The sequence below is a fragment of the Doryrhamphus excisus genome, chromosome 5 (assembly GCF_030265055.1).
Source record: "Doryrhamphus excisus isolate RoL2022-K1 chromosome 5, RoL_Dexc_1.0, whole genome shotgun sequence".
Taxonomy (NCBI): domain Eukaryota; kingdom Metazoa; phylum Chordata; class Actinopteri; order Syngnathiformes; family Syngnathidae; genus Doryrhamphus; species Doryrhamphus excisus.
The window spans coordinates 3911526-3930836 of NC_080470.1; the positions used below are offsets into that span (position 1 = coordinate 3911526).

The 19311-nt window shown below is 40.1% G+C and overlaps 1 protein-coding gene across 4 annotated transcripts in view; it reads left to right on the forward strand.

Moving 5' to 3' along the window:
• Positions 1-19311, forward strand: part of dennd1b (DENN/MADD domain containing 1B) — a 180408-nt gene that overhangs the window by 119027 nt on the left and 42070 nt on the right. For all 4 annotated transcript variants that reach the window (XM_058072331.1, XM_058072328.1, XM_058072329.1 and 1 more), the window contains one exon: positions 16184-16309. In XM_058072331.1, coding sequence (XP_057928314.1) covers positions 16184-16309 — 126 coding nt within the window. The remainder of the gene's footprint in view (positions 1-16183; positions 16310-19311) is intronic.

Below are 19311 nucleotides of genomic sequence, written 5' to 3' on the forward strand. Positions count from 1 at the left end.
TTTTAGTTCAGTTGCAAATGTGAAAACTGTAAATAGTTCACGGTCGCATACGACGGCTTTGAAAGTCCATCTTTAAGCCTTTCAAACTAAAAAAAAAAAAAAAGTATGTAGGATATAAATATGTAGGTTATGTAGGTGAGGATGCCACTCCACAATAGAAGAGTTCATGTTTGGTGCAGTAAAATTCGTAAAAATATAAAATATATTTGTAAAACTAAAAACTTAAATTATATTAGGAAAGCAGGAAGTGAACAAATGTAACAGTTACTGATTGTAAAAGTACCAGATGGAGGGGTAGGATTTAATAAGCTTTGCTTCTTCCTACTCCTTTTGGACATGTGGAACTGTGAACTGATTATGGGATGCACTCAATTGTAATCTGATGAATGTTCATATCAAATAAACAATTACGTTAAATTACATTACATTAAAAAAAATGTAAGTAAAACAATAGTCTTTCTCTCTCACACACACACACACACACACACACACACAGATTAATTTTAAAGCTGAGCACAGGGGAGCCAGGTGAGAAAATAGGAGCCACCAGACTGCCGCCGCTGGTACCCTGTCACAGGGGACCCCCTCAGCCGTGGTGATATAACCATAATGCAGACACCTTCCTCTCTGAGGAACACTGGAAGACAAAAGTAATAAAATTCCTAAAGATTAAAATAATAAAACACATACAAATAAAAATGGCTTTGAGATTTAAAAATAAACAGGATATAATTAGAATACATACAATAAGAGAATAAAGCAAGTAATAATAATAGCAAAAATAAGCTCTCAGGAAATATATAATAAATATTACGTAAACAAAACAGATCAAAGAGGTGAGTCTTGAGCCTGCCCATAAAAACCTGAAGATTCTCTGCAGCCTTGAAGTTCTCTGGCAAACTATTCCATAAACAGGGGCCATAATATTGGAAAGAGGCTTCCTGTCCGGGAGACCAGTGCCGCAGGGTGGATATCGTAAACGCAAATCTGGAAGACAAGAAGGCCTAAGAATGTTTTTTAAAAATATATATATATTTTCTCTGGGCTGCACGGTAGTCAAGTGGTTAGCACGAAGGCCTCACAACTAGGAGACCCGAGTTCAATTCCACCCTCCACCCCATCTCTGTGTGGAGTTTGCATGTTCTCACCGTGCATGCGTGTGTTTTCTCCGGGTACTCCGGTTTCCTCCCACATTCCAAAAACATGCTAGGTTAATTGGCGACTCCAAATTGTCCATAGGTATGAATGTGAGTGTGAATGGTTGTTTGTCTATATGTGCCCTGTGATTGGCTGGCCACCAGTCCAGGGTTTACCCCGCCTCTCGCCCAAAGACAGCTGGGATAGGCTCCAGCACCCCCCGCAACCCTCGTGAGGATAAGCGGTAGAAATTGAATGAATGAATATTCTCTTCGCTTTCAATAAACCTACCATAAAACGTCTGGACTGTTCATATCCTCGTAATGCGCTTCATTTACACAATCAGCAGGGGATCTAATCATTTTTCCCCCTGTGGACATGCAAAGATTTCTCAATGGTTTAAATTGTTACTTTATTGAGATGTAGTGATGATAAAATAAATTTTTGATACCATTTATGCTTTTTGATTGCTGTTTTAACCCTGGGTAACTCAGCAAATACCTCACTAGTTTCTGCTACTGTCATGCTTCTTGAAGGCCTTCTGTTTTGCTTCTAACACACTGCAGAAGAAATTCTGCGGTACTTTCTGTGCTAAGCTGATATTACGCATGAAGTCATGGTGGAAGGCCATTTCTTGGAAGTGTTAAAGACGCATACAGAATCAATTCTTTACCCTAAGGTCCTGCCTGGCATTCATGAAGGCAGTTCACTCAGCACAGTAGAGGCATGTTTTCTCCCCAAATTTTTATTTCAATTACAAATTGTGCAACCTCCGGGGTATTCAAACACCAAAGTCCCCTGTCCAACTATTGTTTTGTGTCTCGCTCACAGTCCTCCACCATTCATTTTCTATGCCGCTTATCCCAGCTGTCTTTGGGGTGAGAGGCGGTGTACACCCTGGACTGGTGGCCAGCCAATCACAGGGCACATATAGACAAACAACCATTCACACTCACATTCATACCTATGGACAATTTGGAGTCGCTAATTAACCTAGCATGTTTTTGGAATGTGGGAGGAAACCGGAGTACCCCGAGAAAACCCACGCATGCATGGGGAGAACATGCAAACTCCACACAGAGATGGCCAAGGGTGGGGAAAGACAAAATAAGAAGCCAAAAAGTTACCACTTCCACACAAAATAGGAGGAGAACTCATTCATTCATTCATCCATTTTCTACCACTTATCCTCACGAGGAACGCGGGGGTGCTGGAGCCTATCCCAGCTGACTTCAGGTGAGAGTCGGGGTACACCCTGGACTGGTGGCCAGCCAATCACAGGGCACATATTGACAAACAACCATTCACACTCACATTCATACCTATGGACAATTTGGAGTCGCCAATCAACCTAGCATGTTTTTGGAATGTGGGAGGAAACCGGAGTACCCGGAGAAAACCCACACATGCACGGGGAGAACATGTAAACTCCACACAGAGATGGCTGAGGATGGAATTGAACTCGGGTCTCCTAGCTGTGAAGCCTGTGTGCTAACCACCCGGCCGCTGTGCAGCTCTGGTTCAGTATATTTTTCATCAAAATAGTAGTCATGCCAAAATGTTGTGTTGCTGCTGGATGTTCACAGTATCCGACTGATACTGTCGTGGGGGTGCTGGAGCCTATCGCAGCTGTCTTCGGGCGAGAAGCGCGGTACACCCTGGACTGGTCACCAGCCAGCCAGCCAATCACATAGAGTCAAACAACCATTCACACTCACATTCATACCGATGGACAATTTGGAGTCGCCAATTAACCTAGCATGTTTTTGGAATGTGGGAGGAAACCAGAGTACTCGGAGAAAACCCACGCATACACGTGGAGAACATGCAAACTCCACACAGAGATGGCCGAGGGTGGAATTGAACCCTGGTCTCCTAGCTGTGAGGTCTGCGCGCTAACCACTAGACCGCCATGCAGCCCCCAATAAAAAATATGTCAGTTTTACGCATATAATAGTCTAAAATGTCTTCTTAAGATCTGACAATAGAAAAAATTAGCCGAATCCTTGTTGCCGCTGCTCGCTTGGCCTATGTTTTTCCTGTCTGGCTAGACTGTCGTCATCTTACTTCCTGTCTGGTGCCTTGGTTCAGCACTAAGGGACCGGAGCCAAAATGACTCGCAAATTTAGTTTGTCATAAAACCAAGTCAGGGTTTTTGATAAGCGATAGAAGCCAAGAGGGAAGCCTTTGTCTTTTGCTGTGTGATAAATGAAGTGGCAGACTCTGAGCCTTTTTTTTTTTTTTTTGCTTTGATCCGTTGCTCCCCGTTATTCCTGACTAATGACAGAACATAGCCGGAACGTCATGTCAAATTACGCCACCTGAAACGGGGGAAACTACATCGGCATTAATATATTTAACACGGCAAATGACTGTTGTTTCCAGGACTAATCTTGACTTTTTTTTTTCTGCCTGCGCTCATCTTTTCACCGCGGCTGCTGGATTAATAATAAGCAAGCGAGCAGGTACTAATTAAGTGGAATTCCATCTTTAAGCCTTTCAAACTAAAAAAAAAGTATGTAGAATATAAATATGTAGGTTATGTAGGTGATGATGCCACTCCACAATAGAAAATGTCATGTCTGGTGCAGTTTTAAGCTAAAAAAAACATTGAAATACATGCTCGGCAGCTACCAGGAAGTGAAAAGGCATATTGGGATGTTGCGATGATTACGCATTCCAGGGAAATTTTTACGCGATTACACACACACACGTAGTTCAGTTGCAAATGTGAAAACTGTAAATAGTTCACGGTCGCATACGACGGCTTTGAAAGTCCATCTTTAAGCCTTTCAAACTAAAAAAAAAAAAAAAGTATATAGAATATAAATATGTAGGTTATGTAGGTGATGATGCCATTCCACAATAGAAGAGGTCATGTTTGGTGCAGTTTTAAGCTGAAAAAACACTGAAATACATGCTCTGCAGCTACCAGGAAGTGAAAAGGCATATTGGGATGTTGCGATAATTACACACACACACACACGTTGTTCAGTTGCAAATGTGAAAACTGTAAATAGTTCACGGTCGCATACGACGGCTTTGAAAGTCCATCTTTAAGCCTTTCAAACTAAAAAAAAAAGTATGTAGGATATAAATATGTAGGTTATGTAGGTGATGATGCCACTCCACAATAGAAGAGGTCATGTTTGGTGCAGTTTTAAGCTGAAAAAAAACATTGAAATACATGCTCTGCAGCTACCAGGTAGTGAAAAGGCATCTTTAAGCCTTTCAAACTAAAAAAAGAAAAAGTATGTAGAATATAAATATGTAGGTTATGTAGTTGATGATGCCACTCCACAATAAAAAAGGTCATGTCTGGTGCAGTTTTAAGCTGAAAAAAACATTGAAATACATGCTCTGCAGCTACCAGGAAGTGAAATTTGTAAAAATATAAAATATATTTGTAAAACTAAAAACTTAAATTATATTAGGAAAGCAGGAAGTGAACAAATGTAACAGTTACTGATTTTAAAAGTACCAGATGGAGGGGTAGGATTTAATAATATTTCTTTTACGTGTAATGACAGAACATAGCCCGCAAATCATGTCAAATTACGCCACCTGAAACGGGGGAAACTACGTCGGCATTAATATATTTAACACGGCAAATGACTGTTGTTTCCAGGACTAATCTTGACTTTTTTTTTTCTGCCTGCGCTCATCTTTTCACCGCGGCTGCTGGATTAATAATAAGCAAGCGAGCAGGTACTAATTAAGTGGAATTCCAGGTCTCTTGTTAGTCAGCTTGTTAGCGACGAGGACACGCCACGTGGCATTTGATGTTTGTGTTTACACACAAGGGGGGGGGATGTTTGAGGTATTGTGTTGTCAAACAGAGGCCCGCAGTCTTGATTAATGCTGAGTGATTCTCTGCCTGAGCTTAGCAGCCACGCATTGTTTGCGAGCCACTGAAGCCGCCCTTCATTTCTCTCCAAAGCCCGTTGTATTATTCTCCCTTTAAAAGCCCGGTGTCACTTTGTGCGAATCCATAAATAAAGCCAAATTGATTCAAAGCTATAGGCCACAGGCGAGATTTTTATGTCTTATTTTCCAGCGTAACCAAGAGCGCTCTGATGTTGATTTAAGCGAACCTTATGAGATCCCGCTAATGAAGGCGACGCAGGCTGTGAGAACATGTGGACTCTATTATACTGGCCCGGCTGACCAGTGGTCGTGCTTTTTAGCAGGTTCAGAGTTCACAGTTGTCCCGAATTAGCCGTCCTTCCCTCAGACGGGACCCCTACGCTGGCTCCACGACTGCCCGCCCACTTAATGGTCTTTCCCCACAATTTCACACATAATATTTCAGATTTATTGACTTTCCCGAATGCTACCATGCCGGTAGCAGTTCCGTTTGCTGGAAAAAAAAAAAAATGAAAAGATCTAAGTGATAGAGTAATTGGTAATCGGACACAAAAGGATCATTTGAAGCTAATATATTCACCTTATGAGTACACCCATTATTTTCATTAATAGTTTTGTTTGTGGTTTATTTGGTTCAGACAAGTTGCATTAAGGAACATCATGTGCACCATTTAACATGCCCGAAAAGGAGTAGGAAGAAGCAGAGTTTATTTAACCCTACCCCAACCTCCATGTCTATTACAGATAATTCATTTACACGAGGGGTCTCAAACTCGCGGCCCGCGGGGACGCTAGTTTGATGTTAGTGTTAGTGCGGCCCGCACGAGTTTGATATGGATGCTGTTTCGTTTTTCCGTGTACCCCGAAATGACAGCTGAAAGCTGTGTGCACACCGGACACAATTGACGCCATTTTGCAAGTTACGACGCTGCTCCCAGATGTAACGATGCTAATTTGCTAATTGGGTAAAATGGTTAAGTTTCATTAATGTTCATGTTAAAGGTTAAATAACTGTTAATACTGTTCATTTCAATCTGAAAATCTTAGTATATATGGTTTCTTAAGTTTTTCTTATTTGCTGTTTTATTATTATTTTATTTATTTGTTACTGATTGATTTTTTTGTCTTTAATTTGATTGATTTATTTTTTTTCATCTTATTTTCTGAAGAAAATAAAAATTAAGTTAATTAAATTATCTGAGCTTTTCTTATGGAAAACCGGAAACCAAAGCATTGAAAAGTGTAGGGTGTTTTTCTGTTTTTCAGCTTAAGAAAGTAACCAAAAAATTTGATGGTAACTTATTTTATTTTATTTTATTTTATTTTATTTTATTTTATTTTATTTTATTTTATTTTATTTTATTTTATTTTATTTTATTTTATTTTATTTTATTTTATTTTATTTTATTTTATTTTATTTTATTTTATTTTATTTTATTTTATTTTAATATAGCTAATTTAATACATGGGTCAAAACTGACCTGTTAACATAAGAGATGATACCAGAAAGCTAACACAAGAGGAAGGTTAAAGAAAAAAAAATAATAATAATAAAAAATAAGGATAGAATTAGATGAAGGGGTAATAAAAAAGTGGTGTCATTGTTAATAATAAATATAAATAATTTAGAATGAGTGGAAAACATTAAATAAGTGACACATTTATCTGTAATTTAATTTCTTAATATTGTTAAATTTGGCATAAATTGGCATCTACATTTTGGCGGCGTTCAGGAGTTTTCCAGCTCCATCAAGTCTGTGTTTTGATTTACTTTTCCCGTTGTTGGAGTTTGAGGGGAAACGAAGTCGGAGGAGTTTGTACGCATAGATAAACAATATTAATTGCGCTGAGACTGCGCTTGTGTCAGTAAAATCAATGTGTTGACAAGCATCCTGAAGAGAAAAGAAGTAAATTTCTGCTGCAAGATCAAGGTATTTTGGTGTCTTCTTCTTCTTCTTCTTCTTCTGAGGTCGAGATGGAGATACAGTACCCGACTCCTCCTCTGCGTAGACATTGTGCTGATAACTTTATAATTGGCTTTTGGTTGCATGGCCTGTTTACTTTGCGAGTCATTAAAAGTATCCAAGAATAGCAAATTAGGAGTGTGTTAATTCTGAAAACAAACACTATGTGACTGAATCGGATCTTTATTTGATCCCGGCAACAGATCTCCAACCGATTTTTCATGTATTATTCCTTCTGTGCCGCATATTCAAGGTGAGGCGCTACAATGCGGCTTACATCCCGTATTTTCAGATGCTCTCTCACATCACAGCCTAATTCCTTCTCTTCTCCTCCTCTCTCCCTCTCCCGCTCTTTTGCTGACACCGTGTACCCATACGCTCCGCGCCGACGTGCATTTGATCATTTGTATTCCCAATCAAGGGGTAAATATACAGCGTACACTCCCACTTTCCTGTATTTCAAGCCTCTGTTTGGAGGTTTACAAATGAATGAGGGGGCTGAGGTTGTGTCTGCGCGCCTCTCCGGAGATCACCTGGCACACGTAATCAAACATTTGCGCTTTTAATTTGGTGTTCGCTCCCCGAAAACAACATCAACATCATCATCTGGAGTCGACGGCGGGCAAACGTGCACATTTGCATTCAGCCGGCATGTCCAATGATGACTTTTACTTTTGAATAATGCTGGAACTGACGATTATTAATCACTGATTAATCGGTTGATTATTTTTTCAATTAATGAATCAGATTTTTTTTTAAACACAACACACACGTGAGAGGCTGAAATCAAACCGATTAATTGATAACCAAAATAGTTAATAGTTAATCATCGATTAATTTTCTACACTCGCAATTTTTCAAATACGTACATCTCAGCTGAGAAAGATTTAATTTTAAATGACAGTGGAGCATTTCCTCCTGGCCTTGCGCTACATTTTCACATTGCAAACGTGCACATTTGCATTCAGCCGGCATGTCCAATGATGACTTTTACTTTTCAATAAGGCTGGAACTGATGATTATTAATCACTGATTAATCGGTTGATTATTTTTTTCAATTAATCGATGAATCTGATTTTTTTTTAAAACACAACACACACTTGAGAGGCTGAAATCAAACCGATTAATTGATAACCAAAATAGTTAGTAGTTAATCATCGATTAATTTTCTACACTCGCAATTTTTCAAATACGTACATCTCAGCTGAGAAGGTTTTATTTTTAAATGACAGTGAAGCATTTCCTCCTGGCCTTGCGCTACATTTTCACATTGCAAACGTGCACATTTGCATTCAGCCGGCATGTCCAATGATGACTTTTCCTTTTCAATAAGGCTGGAACTGATGATTATTAATCACTGATTAATCGGTTGATTTTTTTTTCAATTAATCAATGAATCTGATTTTTTTTTAAAAACACAACACACATTTGAGAGGCTGAAATCAAACCGATTAATTGATAACCAAAATAGTTAATAATTAATCATCGATTAATTTTCTACACTCGCAATTTTTCAAATACGTACATCTCAGCTGAGAAAGTTTTATTTTTAAATGACAGTGAAGCATTTCCTCCTGGCCTTGCGCTACATTTTCACATTGCAAACGTGCACATTTGCATTCAGCTGGCATGTCCAATGATGACTTTTCCTTTTCAATAAGGCTGGAACTGAAGATTATTAATCACTGATTAATCGGTTGATTATTTTTTAATTAATCAATGAATCTGATTTTTTTTTAAACACAACACACACTTGAGAGGCTGAAATCAAACCGATTAATTGATAACAATTAATAGTTAATCATCGATTAATTTTCTACACTCGCAATTTTTCAAATACGTACATCTCAGCTGAGAAAGTTTTAATTTTAAATGACAGTGAAGCATTTCCTCCTGGCCTTGCGCTACATTTTCACATTTCGCCGTGGGTTCACTCGGAATTAGAAGTAAAAAAAAAAAAAAGAGCGCGGCATCACCCGTTGCGTTGGTACAGCGACGCAAGAGATGACATTTAACTGTAGTTAATTATGTATGCAAAACTCAGCCGCTCAGCTGCTTTAAGAGGTCAGCTTGACAAAGTATCCCCACACAAGGGAAAATCTCATGGCGATGACATGGCCCGACTGAAACACACACACACACACACACACTACAGATTCCTCCTCCCTTTTCCTCTCCCGATTCATTTAATCCGTCTCGTGCATCCTATCGGATCTACTTTCCAGCAGATCACCATACTCTGAGACTAAAATTGACATCTTTATTTGAAGCGTCACTTGATCAAAATCCTGAAATCATGAGACTATTTGACAAAAATAAATAAAAATCGAAATAAATAAATAGAAATAAATGAACACCTTTTCGAGTTGAAATGAGTGTGATTTATTTGTGTACACGTGTGAAGGGGACATGGCGGTTCGGTGTCTTTGTTCATATTTGTGTGTGCGCATACAGTTCAAACTGCAGCACATCAAAAGAAAGTGGGAGATTTTCATAGCTATTTTTTTTTCTTTGTAGTTCTTTAATTGCATCCCCATGGCTTTCTTTTCCATGGACAGAATCTTAAACAAAACATTCAGAGGGGTTTTTTTTTTTTTTGGTTGGGACTTATTTTTTTGGAAGGGAGTGAAAACTTTTTTTTTTAAGCAATAGACACGTGTCAAGACTGAATGTTTTGGTGAAATATTTAGATGTATTTTTACCTTTTAATGTATTCAATTGTATTTTTATATACATTCGGTATGGATATAATAATTAGACAGTATCCTGTATTAAATTCTTGGAAAGTGTGATTGTTAACTATAACAACACTGTTAACCCGTGGTGATTTTTGTCCTAATTTAAGACTTTCCATTACAGTCAATACAGTTAATCTACAGTTAATCTTCCAGACATGAGTTAAGTTAAGTCAATTTCTGCAAACGAGGATACCTGATATGTAAATTGAATATTTTCATACTTAGAGCATAGACAATCTGTTTACGGCCGTTCTAAATGCAGTTTTTGACATTATAAAAGACCTCTAGACATGACCTAACACCCCTATAGTCAAATTTACATAATGAATAACCCATCCATTTAAGACATAAATAAGATGTGTGTTTTTGTGTGTCGCTATATATGTGTTCATGGGGGGGGGGCAGGAAGTGAACTTGTGTTTATTAAATATTAAATATTATTAAATATTTTCATAGTTAGAGCATAGACAATCCGTTTACGGCCTTTCTAAATGCAGTTTTTAACATTATAAAAGACCTCTAGACATGACCTAACACCCCTATAGTCAAGTTTACATAATGAATAACCCATCCATTTAAGACATAAATAAGATGTTTGTTTGTGTGTGTCGCTATAAATGTGTTCATTGGGGGGGGGAGTGAGTGGTGAACAGGAAGTGAAGTTGTGTTTTTATTAGGAATCATTGTGCCTGTTGTTTTGAGTTGATCCAGTTGTTCCCGTGATCAAGTCTGGTGATTGCGTCAGTGAACATCAGTGTAGAACACTAAGTCTGTGTTTTTTAATGTGTCGTTTGAATCCTCGGTCGTTGTCAACCATGAAACACACATTTCATGATTAACCTTTTAGGTGCTTTTTTTCAAGAAAATATTCTGTTCGATATTCAGAGGTTGTTTTTTTTTTGTTGGGACTTATTTTTTGGAAGGGAGTGAAAACTCAACTTTCTCTTTTGGCGAGAGGCGGGGTACGCCCTGGACTGGTGGCCAACCAATCACAGGGCACATATAGACAAACAACCATTCACACTCACATTCATACCTATGGACAATTTGGAGTCGCCAATTAACCTAGCATGTTTTTGGAATGTGGGAGGAAACCGGAGTACCCGGAGAAAACCCACGCATGCACGGGGAGAACATGCAAACTCCACACAGAGATGGCCGAGGGTGGAATTGAACCCTGATCTCCTAGCTGTGAGGTCTGCACGCTAACCACTCGACCGCTGTGCAGCCCTGGTTCACTATATTTTTCATCAAAATTGTAGTCATGCCAAAATGTTGTGTTGCTGCTGGATGTTCACAGTATCCGAGTGATACTGTCGTGGGGGTGCTGGAGCCTATCCCAGCTGTCTTCGGGCAAGAGAGGCGGGGTACACCCTGGACTGGTGGCCAGCCAATCACAGGGCACATATAGACAAACAACCATTCACACTCACATTCATACCAATGGACAATTTGGAGTCGCCAATTAACCTAGCATGTTTTTGGAATGTGGGAGGAAACCGGAGTACCTGGAGAAAACCCACGCATGCACGGGGAGAACATGCAAACTCCATACAGAGATGGCCGAGGGTGGAATTGAACCCTGGTCTCCTAGCTGTGAGGCGCGCTAATCACTCATCCACCGTGCCGCCGCAGGTAAACATGTTGACTCAATATTTCAATAAGGCTTTCCAAGGATTTCTTTGAATCACGCCGCATCTCAGTGGAATAGTAATATTCTAAAAATGTTTTGTATACATATTAATGCATCACAGCGTGCACACACACACACACACACACACACACACACACACACAGATGTCTGATGTGTGGTATCATCCCTTACAGTCAGGCGGGGATCATCATTGCACCTGCTAATTACCATCTCCAGCTGGAGAGTTAAATGGAGATCTGTTCTTTGTATGACCTTTGACCCCGTGCTCTTTATGTGACGCACTTCAAACCCTGTTCGGGGGGGGCTGGCTGGGCCGGGCCTTAATGAGGCCCCCATGTCTGCCCTCTGTGGGGCTGTGCGCCTCGGATGCGCCCGCTTTCATCCGCGACCGTCCTCCCTTGATGTAAATTGAAAAGATCACAGCTATGGGGAGAAGACCTGGACTGGAAAGGCCTCTCTGCATAGATTATGAATATCATAACTCAACAGTTTTCTTTTCGCTCCCCCATAGCCGCCCACTCCCCCCGCACCTCCCTCCCTCCCCTGCCGCCACCTCTTCCCTGTACAATGCAATAGTTCTAATTGGACCCAATGGGGCACTCGCTGGCTTTGATCTCATCACCGCCACTGTGACTTTACACTAAAAAATGTCACTGCCAAATAGGGTTATCACCTGTAGAGCCTGGCCTTCGTCTGATGCCGGTACGCGTCTCGTTAGTTTCACTCAAACCGGAGAAGTTAATTAGTTTGACAGAACCATTACTGCGGAGACGTACCTGATGATCGCGGCGGCGTAGGCGCCACAGTCAAACTCCAATTACCAAACACGCATTTTTTTTTATTTTTTTTTATGTGAAATGCAAAAAGGAGCACAGCTTTTTTTTTTTTTGGCCGTTTGCTTTGCTTCTCTTCTTCTCTCTTGACAAAACCAATATTCTATTCTATGTTTTATGTATTTGTTCCGTGTAATTGATTGATCACCCCTGCATGTGACATAGGAGGAATTTTTTAATCAAGTGTAAACTTTTGAATGAAAACTTTTTCACCCCCCTCCCCCCCCCGAAAGAAAACACAACTGATTGTGTCCCCCACCTCATTAAAAAGTGTTTGGCGGCGCCGTTCAAAGCGGTCGGCGCACAGAGTAAACTCAGCTATCCCATCTAGTCTGACAGTCTTTGGGGTATGCTTCCCCCACTTAGACTGACATTGTGTTTCCCTTTGATTCACCCCCCCCACCCACCACCCACCCACCACCACCACCACAAAATACGGCGAAAAAAAATACATTTTAATGATTTGCAATAGTAGGGAAAAAAAAAAAAATCAGAAAATGCACATAAACATGAAATATTAATTTTGAAAGAGCTTTACACAAACATAAAAGCATTTAGCACAATGAGCGAATATGGAGATGACACTTGTTAATTTAACCGTGATAAACTTTCTGTTTGATGCCCTCGGAGCATTCGCGACGGCAGCACGGGGACGTTTGCGGAGAGTGAGGAAAAAAAAAAACCCAGGAGAGACAAATCGACGCTGCTCGTTTTGTCTTTTGTCCCAGTTTAAGACTGACACTCTCTCCATCTCTCTCTGTTGTCTTTCTTTCTTTCTCTCTCTTCCTTTTTCCGCCTGTCCTCTGTCTCTGAATGCTTTGCTTCTCCTCCCTGAAGTCCCCCCCCCGCCCCCCGATTGGCTAATTGCAGACATCCAGACCGCAATGTCTCCATGATTTATTTTGGATGTCTTATGATGAGGATTGTGAACCGATACCAAACATAAGCTTGGACCGTTTTGCTGATGGACAAAACCTTCCTGCTTTGATATCCGCTCACTTCTTCTTCCTGCTGAAGAAGAAGTGATATCTGACACTGACTGATTGACACTGAGCTGTTCTTTATAGCACACACACCGTAAGAGGACATTATATTAACATAATATTAATATAATATTATATTATTATAATATTATATTATTAGTATGTGCATCTTTGCGCCTCGGAAAGAGGTTCCGGTAGTGTTTTAAATCTTCAAAATATGACAAGATTTTCCCTTTTCTGTGCAATCTACCATGAAGAAAATGAGTTAATATGAGCTAGCTAATAACGGACATCAAGGGAAATTAACTTATTTTGATGGCATAGCCTTCACAACAGTGTTCCATTTACATAACTGACTTGGATATTAACCAAGCTACAGCGATATTATTATTATTGTTAATTATTATTATTATTGTTGTTGTTGTTTTTATTACTAATAATAATATAATTATTATAATAATATTACTATTAATATTACTAATAATATTAATATATATTATAATAATATTACTAATATTACTATTATTGTTAATAATATTACTATTATTGTGCTGGAAGATACAGCCATCCCAATGAGAGTGGATATCATAAGTGTTAGCATTAGTATGTGCATCATTGCGCCTCGGAAAGAGGTTCCGGTAGTGTTTTAAATCATCAAAATATGACATGTTGTTGTCATTGTTATTGCTGTTATTATTATATTATCATTATTATTATTATCACTGGAGCACATGTATTGTGCTGGAAGATACAGCCATCCCAATGAGAGTGGATATCATAAGTGTTAGTGTTTTAAATCTTCAAAATATGACAAGATACTGCAGCTATTACATGTTAGCATCAGTGTTCGTGTTAACACACGATCACAGCATGGATATCAAACCATGCAATGTTGTTAGAGGTTTTTTTAGAGGGCTCTGGAGTGTATTTAAAGGGGAATTTTGCCCATCATTCCCAATCCTTGTGTGAAAAAATGAAGACATATTTCTTCCCCTTTTCTGTGCGATCTAGCGTGAAGAAAATGAGTTAATATGAGCTAGCTAATAACGGACATGAAGGGAAATTAACTTATTTTGATGGCATAGCCTTCACAACAGTGTTACATTTACATAACTGACTTGGATATTAACCAAGCTACAGCGATATTATTATTATTATTTATTATTATTATTGTTGTTGTTGTTGTTGTTATTATTACTGGAGCACACGTATTGTGCTGGAAGATACAGCCATCCCAATGAGAGTGGATATCATAAGTGTTAGCATTAACTGACTTGGATATTAATCATGCTACAGCGATATTATCATTATTATTATTATCGTTATTGTTGTTGTTGTTGTTATTGTTGTTATTATTATATTATGATGATGATTATTATTATTATTATTATTATTACTGGAGTACACGTATTGTGCTGGAAGATACAGCCATCCCAATGAGAGCGGATATCATAAGTGTTAGCATTAACTGACTTGGATATTAATCAAGCTACAGCGATATTATCATTATTATTATTATTATCGTTATTGTTGTTGTTGTTGTCATTGTTATTGTTGTTATTATTATATTATCATTATTATTATTATTATTATTACTGGAGTACACGTATTGTGCTGGAAGATACAGCCATCCCAATGAGAGTGGATATCATAAGTGTTAGCATTAACTGACTTGGATATTAATCAAGCTACAGCGATATTATCATTATTATTATTATCGTTATTGTTGTTGTCATTGTTATTGTTGTTATTATTATATTATCATTATTATTATTATTATTATTATTATTACTGGAGTACACGTATTGTGCTGGAAGATACAGCCATCCCAATGAGAGTGGATATCATAAGTGTTAGTGTTTTAAATCTTCAAAATATGACAAGATACTGCAGCTATTGCTATATAACATGTTATCATCATACGTATTCACGCACGATCACAGCATGGATATACCATGCAATGTTGTTAGAGTTTTTTTTTTAGAGGGCTTTATAATCAAAATTGTTTTTCCCAATGATGAAATTGTATTTATTTTTAATTTTATCACAATGAATTTGGCTCCCTATTGTAGCAATCCTACCAGAATGATCCTAAAAATATTGCTTGGTCTTGTATCAGATCATGTGATGAAAACATATATATTTGTAAGTCTTACCGCCAGTATTATGTACACGGGTGATTGGCAATATATGAATTTCCATTCAATGCGTAACATGACATCATGATTCTTGCTTCCTGTTAACCAAATTGGAACTTGATCAACTGCAACGCAATGAAATGGTGTGCAAGTGTTCTAAACTGGCACAGACACACACACACACACACACACACACACCTCCTCTTCTTCCTCCACCTTCTCCTCATCCTCACTCAGCGACAACGCAGTCAGACTGCTGCTGAGCAGGTGAGGAGAGACTCTTGACAACTTCCTTTCCAGACTCCCCGGGGACCGTGGCCAGGGTGAATCTTTTGTCATCCTAAAACAAGCTCAGGCCTGCTGCTCCTCTTCTCTCGCCTGGAGTCTCGGAGCCACAGCCAAGGAGAGAGGAAAATAATTAAAGACATTTTATGTCAAGAGTCCCTTTCTAGAGGGGGTTGGAAGAGCCAGCAGGAGGAGTGGAAAAGAACAAGGAGGGGAGTAAGAAGTGATGGGAGAAGTGAAAAGCAAAAAAAAAAAAAAAAAAAAAGATGAGGAAGGGTGTTGCAAAGAGAGGAAAGGCAAGGATGTGAGTTTCCATTGCCGTTCTTTCTGCTGCATTTCCTCCGACTCAATTAGCAAAGCAGCAGGTGCTCCCAGCAGCACAACACATACGCATGGTGGAAAAAAGCTGGAGCTTTCTTTTTTCTTTTCTGTCTTTTTTTTTTTGTGATGACCTGCAAATGTGATACTTCACACTCAGAATGGGCTGGCTGCCCCCCCCCACCCCCCACCACCAATCTCAGAGGTGATAATTTAACTTATCCCTTCTTCTCTCACTCCAGCTCTCTTGTCACGTTTTCCGCCAGGTGTCCTCATTGAAGAGCAAGCTTAAGAAGCAATCCACGGCAACAGGAAGTGGCGTGGCAAGGGCCTTCCTGAGAGCGCAGGCCGCTCTGTTTGGATCCTACCGGGACGCCCTTCGATATAAGCCTGTAAGTGGAGCACAACGAGCCTACAACGAGCAAAAATTTGCTACTTTCACACTGTCCATAGGTATGAATGTGAGTGTGAATGGTTGTTTGTCTATATGTGCCCTGTGATTGGCTGGCCACCAGTCCAGGGTGTACCCCGCCTCTCGCCCGAAGACAGCTGGGATAGGCTCCAGCACCCCCGCGACCCCTGAGGATAAGTGGTAGAAAATGAATGAATGAGTTCTCCTCCTATTTTGTGTGGAAGTGGTAACTTTTTGGTTTCTTATTTTGTCTTTCCCCACCCTCGGCCATCTCTGTGTGGAGTTTGCATGTTCTCCCCGTGCATGCGTGGGTTTTCTCCGGGTACTCCGGTTTCCTCCCACATTCCAAAAACATGCTAGGTTAATTGGCGACTCCAAATTGTCCATAGGTATGAATGTGAGTGTGAATGGTTGTTTGTCTATATGTGCCCTGTGATTGGCTGGCCACCAGTCCAGGGTGTACCCCGCCTCTCGCCCCCAAGACAGCTGGGATAGGCTCCAGCACCCCCGCGACCCTCGTGAGGATAAGCGGTAGAAAATGGATGAATGAATGAGTTCTCCTCCTATTTTGTGTGGAAGTGGTAACTTTTTGGCTTCTTATTTTGTCTTTCCCCACCCTCGCCCATCTCTGTGTGGAGTTTGCATGTTCTCCCCGTGCATGCGTGGGTTTTCTCCGGGTACTGCAGGTTATGACGCACAATTTCTGTTCAAAATCTTTTTTTTTTTTGTGTCGTCAACATTACCAAAAAACTTGTTAATGGAAATGCAAAGAAATGCAAATTTGTCCTGTACCCAACTTGATAATTATATTGAAATACTATCATACCCCACTGGGATCCAGTATCATCATAAAAGCCACTAAAACGAGCACACGAGGTGCCTTTTTAATGTAGAGATGTTTTGCAATGTTCTGCCACTGATTATTTGCCAATCGCAGATAATCGTTCTCAAAAGATGAAACAAAAAACCCAAGATTTTTGAGCAGCACCCCTGCTGCACATCGGTCTGCCCATTTTTAATGTAATAAGACACACAGCACTAAGGCATGAAACACGCTTGATGGAGGAAAATTCCACTGAAGGCCCATGAATACTACAAGAGTTGTGAACTGAATGAAATGAGAACAAAATACATGCAGGGGATATTTAGCATGCATGCTACATCTTTAATTGACTACTAAGGTGGAGACAGTTTTTTTCCACTTATATTACACACTGGATGTGTGGTTAACGAGTTCGATTCCACCCTCGGCCATCTCTGTGTGGAGTTTGCATTTTCTTCCTGTGCATGTGTGGGTTTTCTCTGGGTACTCCGGTTTCCTCCCACATTCCAAAAACATGCTAGGTTAATTAGCGACTCCAAATTGTCCATAGGTATGAATGTGAGTGTGAATGGTTGTTTGTCTGTATGTGCCCTGTGATTGGCTGGCCTGGTACCAGTCCAGGGTGTACCCCGCCTCTCGCCTCAAGACAGCTGGGATAGGCTCCAGCACCCCCACGACCCTCGTGAGGTTAAGCGGTAGAAAATTGATGAATGAAAGAATGAGTTCTCCTCCTATTTTGTGTGGAAGTGGTAACTTTTTGGCTTCTTATTTTGTTTTTCCCCACCCTCGGCCATCTCTCTGTGGAGTTTGCATGTTCTCCCCGTGCATGCGTGGGTTTTCTCCGGGTACTCCGGTTTCCTCCCACATTCCAAAAACATGCTAGGTTAATTGGCGACTCCAAATTGTCCATAGGTATGAATGTGAGTGTGAATGGTTGTTTGTCTATATGTGCCCTGTGATTGGCTGGCCACCAGTCCAGGGTGTGCAACCATTCACACTCACATTCATACCTATGGACAATTTGGAGTCGCGAATTAACCTAGCATGTTTTTGGAATGTGGGAGGAAACCGGAGTACCCGGAGAAAACCCACGCATGCACGGGGAGAACATGCAAACTCCACACAGAGATAGCCGAGGGTGGAATCAAACCCTGGTCCTCCTAGCTGAGAGGTCTGCACGCTAACCACTCGTTTTACTAATTGCAGCAAATACGAGAGTCCAAAAAGTCTAACGTTTACATACACAAAGATGACAAAGATTTTTTAACAATTTGGGCAAGATCACTTGATGATTTAATGATTTAATCATTATGATTAATTAATTCATTTGGTTAATTGACAACACTTGTGCATGGATTTTAAGGCCACACCTCAAACGCACCGTTTCCTTGTTTGACATATTTTTACTTGCCTTGTGTTTGATAGAACTGTTTTACCCTCAGTTTTATCCGTGCACTTACCCGTCCTGGTACCTCGGTTTTGGTACGGCCTGGTTTTTCTTACGATTTGGTTTTTGACGAAAATTGTCTGCTTAAATATGTCTCGGTTTTTGAACTGTTATTGTACTTCCAATTGGTGACATCTTTATTACAAAATCCTTCCTCTAATGATTACGTTATTGATGGACCTTTTGGAACGGATGAACAAAGTACCACAGTATTTGGTTTTAAACAGTGTTTACACAGTCATCAAGTAATTGGAAGCAGAAATATTCACCTAAATATTCACCCTCAAAATCTCAATTAGGGAGTTAAATATCAGTTACTAGACTAGTTTGGGGGCGGCACGGTGGTCGAGTGGTTAGCGCGCAGACCTCACAGTTAGGAGCCCAGGGTTCAATTCCACCCTCGGCCATCTCTGTGTGGAGTTTGCATGTTCTCCCCGTGCATGTGTGGGTTTTGTCCGGGTACTCCGGTTTCCTCCCACATTCCAAAAACATGCTAGGTTAATTGGCGACTCCAAATTGTCCATAGGTATGAATGTGAGTGTGAATGGTTGTTGGTCTATATGTGCCCTGTGATTGGCTGGCGACCAGTCCAGGGTGTACCCCGCCTCTTGCCCGAAGACAGCTGGGATAGGCTCCAGCACCCCCACGACCCTCGTGAGGAAAAAAGCGGTAGAAAATGAATGAATGAATGAGACTAGTTTGGAATGGAGGT